This window comes from Otolemur garnettii, unplaced genomic scaffold, assembly GCF_000181295.1.
Source record: "Otolemur garnettii isolate 467f Iridium unplaced genomic scaffold, OtoGar3 scaffold00042, whole genome shotgun sequence".
Lineage (NCBI taxonomy): Eukaryota > Metazoa > Chordata > Mammalia > Primates > Galagidae > Otolemur > Otolemur garnettii.
The window spans coordinates 11,122,248-11,132,941 of NW_003852437.1; the positions used below are offsets into that span (position 1 = coordinate 11,122,248).

Consider the following 10,694-nt stretch of genomic DNA (forward strand, 5'->3'; position numbering starts at 1 on the left):
AAAAAAAAAAAAGTTTTAGATTTTAAAGTATTTCAGATTTTGGATTTTCAGATTAGAGTACTCAACTTATATTTAAGGTATGTCTCTTTTAAATGTTGTATCATTTGGGAAGGTGTTTTTTGTTTTGTTTTGTTTTTTGCTATTATGGTCAAATTTAGTTTGAAAAATCTCTTTAAAAGTTTTTATTTATTTATTTTTGAGACAGAGAGTCTCAGTCACTTTTGAGTTGAATGCTATGGCTCACAGCAACCTCAAACTCTTGGGCTCAAGTGATTCTGTTGCCTCAGCCTCCCAAGTATATAGGACTATAGCCACCTGCCACAACACCCGGCTAGTTTTAGAGACAGGGTCTCACTCTTGCTCAGGCTGGTCTCGAAACTGTGAGCTCAGGCAATCTACCCACCTTGGCTTCCTAGAGTGCTAGGATTACAGGCATGTTTTATTTCTTTTTTTTTTTTTTTCGAAAAATATCTTTTATTTGGAATGTTTTGATCATTTACATTTAATTTGGTAACTGATAGTTTGGGTTATGTCAGTAATCCACTATTTATTTTCTTTTTATCTCGTGGGTTTTTGTTCCTTTACTCCTCTCTTCCTTCATTATTGTTCTTAATTTAGTACTACATTTTCTCTTATATCAGCACATGAATGTACTTTCTATATTATTCTGTGAGTAGTTCCCTGGAGATTACAATCTGTATCCTGTACTTTTTATAGTCTACCTTACCTTACATGTTTTACTTTACTACTTCATGGACAAGGAAATAAAAGTTTAGAGTAGTTTTTTCAATTAATAGCTTTTAAATAGTTTATATATTTTATATCTATGACAATATGTAAAATATGTTTTTTATTCTACAGTTCAATTTTTCCAACTGAAGTTATTTTCCTTTCCTTTGAAGTATTTTTAGTAATTTTTGTAGTGTGGATCTTCTAGCAACTAGTTCTCCCGGTTTTTGCTTGTCTAATCATCTTTTTTATACCTTTTTTAAAAAACTCCAAAAATGCCAATGTCTCTCATGATTTGTATGGCAAAGTCAACATCCATTTTCAAAGTTCAGCCCATACATTGAATTTGTATTTTCAGGTTTTGTGTGTTTTAGTCCTAGGTTATTGTTTTTTAAGTTCCTAAACCTTTGTTGAAGTTGTTTATCTTTTCATCCATTTTGTTCATCTTTTTCTTTATTTTCTTTACCATATTAGTAATAATTATTTTATCTGAAGTATCTATACGTTAGCTTTTCTTGCCTGTGTTTACTCTTATTTGCTGGTCACATTTTCCTGGATCTTTGCATGTATTGTGCTTCTTTATTTTATCCCAGACATTTTGTATTTAAGAATTATTGAGAGGCCAGGTACAGTGGCTCATGCCTGTAATCCTAGCACTTTGGGAGGCTGAGGAGTGTGGACTGCTTGAGCTTGGGAGTTCAAGACCAGACTCAGCAAGAAGGAGACCCTGTCTCTAAAAATAGCTGGGCATTGTAGTGGGCACCTTTGTAGTCCCAGCTACTAGGGAGGCCTGGGAGGCTAAGGCAAGAGTTTGAGGTTGCTGCAAGCTATGACACCATGGCACTCTACTGAGGGTGACAAAGTGAAACTCTGTCTAAGTTAAAAAAAAAAAAAAAAAAAAAAAAGAATTACCGAGAGACTGAACTCGATTTTATTTTCTTCCTTTCCTCTGTTAGCCAGAAAGAGAATATGTAAGAAGCTGTTTACCTCAACACATACAGTTGAGTTGGGTCTGGATTTTGGAATTTGTTGTGTTTTTTGTTTATTTACTTATTTATTTTATTACATTATATACACATAGATCATGAATACATTTATGCATATGTGGGATATAATGTGTTGTTTTTTTTTATATAATTTGACATGCTTACATCAAAGTAATTAATGTATCTTTCGCCTCATTTACTTGATTATTGTGTTAAGACATTTATGTTCTACACTTGATAGATTTGATTTGTACCTTTGCAATATGCTCCATAGCTGTGGTCCCACTGTTGCAGGAAGAGTTTGGTTTTTTGTTTTTTGAGACAGAGCTTAGGCTGTTGCTGGGGCTAGAGTGCAGTGGTGTCATCGCAGCTCACTGCAACCTCAAACTCCTGTGCTCAAGCAACCCCCCTGCTTCAGACTACCTGTGATGGGGTTTTGTGAGCCCTAAAAAATACAAATTATTGGCTCGGCGCCTGTAGCTTAGCAGCTAGGGTGTTGGCCACGTATACCGGTGGGCTGGTGGGTTCAAACCCAGCCCAGACCTGCCAAACAACAATAATTACCACAAAAAAATAGCTGGGCATTGTGGCAGGCACCTGTAGTCTCAGCTACTGGAGGCTGAGGCAAGAGAATTGCTTACGCCCAAGAAACATATGAATTATTAATTTTATTGATAGTTACACAACTATTAGATAAGTATTTTGGTTTAAAAAACAAAGATATGATTGCCTATCATAACAGAAAAACAAATATAAGCCTAAATATTCATTTGGGTTGGTTTTGGCACATAGAAAATAATCAATATATGTTTATTGATTTGGGCATGTCCTGCTTTTTAGATTCTTCTTTTTTGTATCTTTAAGAGAGAGATTTTATATTCCTTGAATTATAAGGATTTGAAGAATTTATTCACTGGGAAATAGTGTATATCTTTGATAAAAAGGAAAGTGTGTAACTTCTTTCTTCTCTTAAACCCTTATTTATTGGGATTCCATACTTGCTTTTGAACAAAGACAAAAACCTTTGAAACTTAAACAATGAGTCTAAGGCTTATAAGCTACAACTTTCTTTATGACCATCTATAGCCTGGATGCATACTTTTTCCATTTTAGAATACAAGTAACTATACTTTTGGAGAGATAAAAATTCTTTTCAAGTTGGAAATTTTTTTTTTTCATATTTCACAGGTCCATAACTATGAGAGCCAATTAGTTAAGGTTACTACTTATTTGACTTTTGTTTTCATTCAGAGATGACTAGTCTACTTAAAAGTAACACCTTTAAAAAGGACATGTGGGCAGCGCCTGTGGCTGAAAAGGGTAGGGCACCGGCCCCATATGCCAGAGGTGGTGGGTTCAAACCCAGCCCTGGCCAAAAACTGCAAAATAAATAAATAAATAAATAAAAAATAAAAATAAATAAAAATAAATAAAAAAAAATAAATAAAAAATAAAAAAATAAAAAAAAAAAATAAAAAGGTCCTCAATATTCATCATGATGTACTTTTTCTTTTTGTTTGCTTTTTATTTTATTTTAAATTGTGGAAAACTTCAAGCATATACAAAAGCCAAGAGTAATTACATATATCATTCCTGTGATATACCATAATATACACTATTGTCTGTACCACCTCTTTTACTGTTCCTATCTTTTCTACATACTTCCAATTTAAATAGGAATGCTTCTATCTTAGAATTATAATGTGCTTTTTCCTAAGTAACCTTTTTTTATTTCAAAATATTAAGGGGATACTGGTGTTGTTGATACATGGCTTGAGTTCAGGCTGTCAGTGCACCTGTCACCTAAATAGTGTCCTTGTACCTGTTAGGTGAGTTTTTGCCCTTTCCTTCCGTTCCCTACCCCACTTGAATTCCAATGACTTTTATATATAACCTTTTTTGTGGTATCACTAAATGTTCATTAGTTATTTAGTCCTTATATTTTCTTCAATTTGATTTTTTAAAAATAAAGATTTTCTTTTTCGTGGGTTTGTTTCAGGCAGATTACCATAGTCACTACTACATTTTAAAAAATTTTTCTTCTTCCCCATGCTCCCAAAGAACATAATAGTGACTATTGTCGCCTATTTAATGATGTATGTACGGGAACTGTTAAATGTATACTAGAAAGTGTTACCTTGAAAGATATAGTGAATATTCAAATACTGAGGTCCTTTCAAATGTTGAAGTGTTTACAAAGGTTGATATTCAGTTTATGTATATTAAAAAAAGAAAAGGTTTTTATTCTCTTTGAACCCATATTAGTATATAGAGGCACAATCTCTGCTTTTCTTAATTCTCCTTTTAAAATTTCTATATCACACATATGTAATTGATTCTTTCAGTATGTTATCCATCAGATTTTTCTCAATGCTTTGTATATTTTTAAGCATTTTTAAAAGCTACTTTTTAATGTAGAAGGTTCTCATTTTTTAATTTTTATTGTGTATGCACATGCGCACGTACACACACACACACACAAACTCAGAGTGATGGCTTCCAAGTAATGTACTCCATTTTACTGGGAAACACTGATTTTTTCCCCCTAACATTTAATATTCTTCTACGCTATAAATGGCTACATAACTTTCTGGCATTTAGAATGTTAATTTATATTACACTTAATAATATTATTAGAAATTTAGAGTAATTTTTCTTCTTGTAACTAAGTTTTTGCATTCATCCATATTTGGCAGATGGTCGAAGATAAGATTTCTTTAAAAGTCTGGGCTGCTAGGCTGAGGATGAGTTAAGTGGGGAAATGCAACAAAGCTGAAGACAGACCTGTAGTTACTCAAGCATTAAATCCTAATAGCACACCAGATTCTGGGGTGAAGGCCAGTGGAATATTTTTACTTGCTCAGGCATTGGAGTTATGCAAACAGAAGGTACTGTGCAGCTGGGGTGTCATGACTGAAAGAAAGTTAACTTGCATATATTTTTTTAATAGGTTCAAAAAGGCATTTGAATCTGAGCCAACACTGCAGTCAGGAATTAATTATGCCGTCCTCCTCCTGGCAGCTGGGCACCAGTTTGAATCTTCCTTTGAGCTCCGGAAAGTTGGTAACTACAACTTGATGTTTTACGTGGGAAATCAAGAAACTTGACCTAACTTGGTACAAAGAAAAAGAATCATTAACTAGATAGATCCTTTTACTTTCTGCCTCATCAGACTTCCTGGAACAACAATAAAAAGAGCTTTTTGGTGTTTCATACTATTGTGCAGAATCCCAATATTAGGATGTAATTTAGTTTTCTATTTATGTGTTTTAAAAGCCCATTGGTTAATATTTATTGTTCCAGCTCAAACTAATATTGAAGATATGGGCTCTGTATTCAGCCCTTTACTCCTAAATAAGGGTAGTGGTGTTTTGTGGGACATGAGGCATGTTTCCTATTTTAGATGGTGCTTTCCTGGTGATTTAAAAAAAAAAAAAAAAAGAAGAAACAACAACAACAGAGAAACCTCTGCTATTTCCTTTTTCTGTTTCTCAAGCACGCTTGCCTCTATGATTTCATTGGTGTTAGAGGCAGAGCCCCAAACCCCAGAGCCAGAGGTCAAGCAGACCGAGGTCTTTCTAGTCACTGGTTTCCTCAGACCAGTGCTGAAATACAGGCATCAATAGGATGTTCCTCTGTCACTTGTATTTATAGACGTTGTCCATTGTCTCATCTACTGACTCTTCTTTGGAATAAAGAAACTGGGGAACCCTGATGAACAAATTTTGAGTGATTTTCTTAGTTTTGGTTTTGAACCATTTTTTTTTGAGAGTCTAAATACTGGAGTACTGTGTACAATAATCAGATTTTGCTCTCTTAATCATCTAACCAGCTCCTTTCAGAGAACTTTCCCAACTTTTGTAGGAGTTATTAGTACAGACGTAAAAGTATTTGACTTTATTTTTCATAGGGGGAAAACCCTACATTGGTCTTAGCTAAGCTATGAATTTTAGAAGAAATTTTTTCTTTAAGATTTTTGATTCAAGAGTGTCTTGGTTAATTTTCCTTAAAGAAAAATTAAATGAAGATAAGATTAATTGATTAATTAATAAATTAATTAATTCCTCATAATTAATTCCATAAAAATTAATCAAAACCATGAATGTTTTTGAAAAACATTATTTGGGAAGAGCTTATAAGATATCTATATGTAATGTTTTGGAAAATCTGTGGAGATAAAGTCTGAATATTAAGTACTTTTTTAAATGCCCAGACTAAAAGAATGATAAAATATTTATCATTGCTGATGGCAGTAGTATTAAAGGAACAAAGGACTATTTGAAATAATTTATTTCTTGGCTGGTAAATGAAATCAGAGAAAGTACATTGCAACTTAGGCTTTTCAGAAATTATGATTATAATACAGATTTGCAAATAAGACTAATTTAAAAACTCTACACTAGCCAAAACTATATCAAATGGTCTAAAAATAATTATTGTCCCCTTTCTCATTGTTTTTATTGATACAAACTCGATTTTAAAAAGAGAGGAATAGATACATGAAATATATCAAAATATATTTTCGATATGAAAATCATTGCAGGAATGTCAATTGCTTTATGTACATAGAGCAACAACAGTGGTTTGAAAATGTACTAAATCTCATTTTTAAGTTAAATGAAATTTTTATGTTAAAGAAAATGTACTAAATCCCATTTTTAAAATGGTCAGAATTTTAGGTTTGAGGAGCTGTGTTTAATGTAACTTTGTAAAGGAAAGTTACTTTAATTTTTTCCAAGAACAACTCATTCATGATTTATGTCAAACAAGCATTTGAAAGCATATGAAGCTGAGTTTAAACTTTTAGAAATTATGTAACATTGCACAGACTTAAAATATGACTCAACAATGAATTTTTGACTCTGGTAAAAGCGAAGTTATAGGCTTCTAAAATACTGTGATATACTTAGTAAATTGTATATCCTTTAGTACTAAAAGAGTGGTTAAAACTCACAAACTCAGATTTTATTCCATCATAAATTATGCCAATCAGAACAGTTGGACCTTAAGTTAATTTTTATATGATAAGATAGGATTAAATGGATTTTCAATGAAAGACAGGGCTAAATTAAGAGTCTAATGTAATACTGATATTAATAAATTGTATATAATAGAAACAAGACAACGTATTTGCCATATTTTAAAGACATATGATTGCATTCTTTTTTTTTAACTTTTAAAATTTCAGATTATATAAGGGTACATACAATTAGGTTACACTGTTTGCGTTTGTTAGGTAAAGTTCAAGTTGTCGGTGAGCCCTTCACCCTGGAGGTGTTCCATGTACCCTACATTGTACCTGATAGGTGACAGCTTACTACAAGCCCTCCTCCCTCCCCATTTCTTAATTTAAATGTGTTTTTATCTCATGTTCATCTGTTCATCTGTCAGTTTCATATTAATAGGGAGTACATTGGATGCTTGCTTTTCCATTCTTGGGATAGTTTATACAGTTGCATTCTTTCTTTAGATCTTCCTCTAATTATATATCTTCTCCCATTCCTCTTGCTGACCCTCTACAAACATACAAATTAGTGTGAATTACTGAATTCTTATAATAATCAGACTTTTCCTTAGGAAATCCTTTCTTTAGATGCTTTTTGAAATTTTGATTTATCTGTAAAGGGTAAAAAATTAAGATGTCATAATGTGAACACTAAATCTGAAGCATCCTAAACATATTAAGTTCAAGATCCTTCATGTAAGAAATGATCCTTAATTGTAATAATTTGTTGCCCAGAGACTCCTAATTCTGGCTGTGTGTTTGTTGGAAGTTATGACTACATGCTTCAGGGACCTGCGTTTTACTTTTCCAGGTTTTTTTTTTTTTTTTTTTTTTTGCAGTTTTTTGGCTGGGGCTGGGTTTGAACCCACCACCTCTGGCATATGGGGCCAGTGCCTTACTCCTTTGAGCCACAGGCGCCACCCTACTTTTCCAGTTTTTGAAGAGTCATTGATACTGAAACTGTTCAGGGCTAGGATTTAAAAACACAGTACCACATCCTATATACATCTTCTTGTTTTTAGCTTCACAAGCCTTAAAATAACATTCAAACTTTAGCTAAATACAAGATGATTCTACTGTCTCCTCTGGAATTTTCCAACTATGAGACAGTATCTGGGAGAGGGTCAGATTCACGGCTTTGTTCAACTGTAATGATGACGCAGTAAAAGGACACTGTTTAGAATTGAGAGAAACCACAATTTCAGTATCATTTTTGGTGAACATTAAAAATTATTGACTATTAAATTTATGTTACTGAATATGAAAATCTATGCCTCTCTCAAGATAATCAAGAAAAAGTAATCAAAACAAAACCAAAATCTACCACCAACTATGAAACAACTCCTTTTCCCCCTATGGGCGTGACCGACCTTTTAGATAATTGGAAATTGTGGGAAAAAGATTAAGTACTTTCCCCTCCTTTTTAGGAGAGGCTCGAGTTCATCCAGTAGATGAAATACTGTTCTTTTTGAAGTATCCTACATAGTAAGTGTGTTATTCTTCGAGAGAATGTATTCTTCAAAACTATTCTAGTTAGTAAAGTAGAAGAAATGATGAAGCTAAGGAAGACAGTGATGTTGAAATAATTGATTCTGGTAAGGATTATCAATTAGAACTAAAACCATTTAAGTTAAAATGCTTCTTTAAAAAATTACGTTTTACTATATTTACATGGTGCCAAAGCTAACTCACACATTGCTCATTCGTCACCAAGGAACAAATGGCCCTGTCCAGTGGGGGGATTCTGGCTGTCCATGAGTCAACCTCGCATCAGTAACAGTGGGATGGCCAGACATGTACCTCCTGAGGTGATGACTATGACGTAGATAACATCTCTTATAAAATTTTCTCACCAAAAATGTTTAACTCAGATCTTAAGATCTAATGTTCACTTAATAGAAATCATGACATCTAGAGAAATAAGTAAACAGCACCATAAAGGCCATCAGACAGATCTAGAACATGAGAGCACCATAATATAGCACTCTGGTCCTTTCAAACAGTTAAGTGTCATGAAAAAAAGTATGGATGGACCCGTTAGATTAAAAGAAGTTTAAAGACATAATAAACCAAATGCAATTAATTATCAGTGGTGGGATTCTGGTTTAGAAAATAAAAAAAAAACTATAGGAGACATCGGGGGAACAATTCAGGTATTTGAATCAGTACTGGATGGTAAATAATAGCAGAGGATTGTTATTTTTGTTGGAGGCAACAGTGGAATATGAAGGCTGTGTATGTAGGAGAATTTTTTAGACATACTATGTACTATTTTAGGATAAAAGGGAATATATCTATAATTTAATTAAATGTTTCAGCAAAAATATTCAGGAAGATGAAACAAGAGCAAAATGTTAACAATTGTAGAAAATACAGTCATTCGTTGTACTATTTTTTCTACTTTCATGTATGTTTGAAATTTTTCATAGTGGAAAGTCAAAATGAAAAGAATCTAATCTCCACCATTTATGAGCTGTACAACTTTAGACACATTGCTCAACCTCTCTGGGATTTGTTTTCTTTATTGCAAAAGGGAGATAATCTTTAACTCCTTGTGCTGTTGTATAAATCAAGAGATAACATTTTCAGTATGTACGGTGCTAGGCATACAATGAGTGTTCAGTAAGAATCTCTATTTCTCACTTTTCCACTGAAACACCCTTGAATCTAATAACAGTTTCAAGGTAGTAAAACTCTGATAAAAATTAAACTGTTAAAAAATCTTGCCCCTTTCTCTCACTGTACGCCATTGTGGTGAGTTTGAGTAGTCCCGTTTATCGCCATGTCCTCCCGTAAGATTTTCAGAATCAAGCGGTTTTTGGCAAAGAAACAAAAACAAAATCGTCCCATTCCCCAGTGGATTTGAATGAAAGCCAGTAATAAAATCAGGTACAACTCGAAGGGGAGACACAGGAGAAGAACCAAGCTGGGTCTATAAGGAATTGCACGTGAGATGGCATGTACTTGGGCTGTATTTCAGTCACTATCACCTTACCATATCAAGCTGAAAATGTCATCAGTTGGACAGTTGCCACACTTTATTGGGAAAATGAGTTTTCTCTTTGTTTATGTGCTGTTCACTAATAAGCTGGTGCAGTAATAAATATGTGAGACCTTGTGTTTGAAGTGCTGAGTTCCCTCTCCCCCAGAAGACCTAATGCAACACTGTCCTGTAGAACTTTCTGCAATGATAGAAATGCCCCTAGCTACCAAGTACTTGACATGCTTAATATAAAATTTCACTTTATTATAATTGAAAAAAAATCTTTAATACTTAGAAGTCATCCAGCTATATAAGAGCATTGTCAAAATTCAAATTGCGTAATTGAGTCATTGAATCAAAGAAATGCTGAAATGGTATATGGTAATATAGTTAAAATAGCAATGACATACTATTGCTTATAAATTTAGCCAAAATGTTTGTTTGTTTATTTATTTATTTGGAGACAGTCTCACTATGTTGCCCTGGGTAGAGTATTGTGGTTCACAACTCACAGCAACCTCAACTCTTGGGCTGAAGTTCTTCTCTTGCCACAGACTCCCAAGTAGCTGGGACTACAGGGCCAAAATGTTTTTAAATAGAGAAAAATACTGAGCTGGGAAGGATTTGGTAAAAAGGTGTACTCATACATCAGCAATTTTGCTTTATCAGTTTGGCCCTGTGGATCAAGCTTGAACAAAGTACAACACTACTCTTGAAACTCTATCCTATGGAAATAATCCTAAATATATAATAAGTGTATGTACTACATACTACTTACTCCTATATTTTGTGTATGTATGTCAGGGAAGGAGAGAGAATTCCTAAATAAAATAAAATTAGAACCATGTTCTTAACTCATACATAAAAGACTAATATCTTGGCTCGAAGCCTATGGCTCAAGTGGCTAAGGCGCCAGCCACATACACCTAAGGTGGCAGGTTCAAATCCAGCCCGGGCCCGCCAAACAACAATGATGGCTGCAACCAAAAAA

The 10,694-nt window shown here is 33.7% G+C and overlaps 1 protein-coding gene and 1 pseudogene across 2 annotated transcripts in view; both read left to right on the forward strand.

Moving 5' to 3' along the window:
* Positions 1-10,694, forward strand: part of MAP3K5 (mitogen-activated protein kinase kinase kinase 5) — a 208,202-nt gene that overhangs the window by 104,280 nt on the left and 93,228 nt on the right. For both annotated transcript variants that reach the window (XM_003790296.3, XM_023513499.1), the window contains one exon: positions 4,666-4,778. In XM_003790296.3, the coding sequence (XP_003790344.1) occupies positions 4,666-4,778 (113 nt within the window). The remainder of the gene's footprint in view (positions 1-4,665; positions 4,779-10,694) is intronic.
* Positions 9,425-9,729, forward strand: LOC111725491 (annotated as a pseudogene).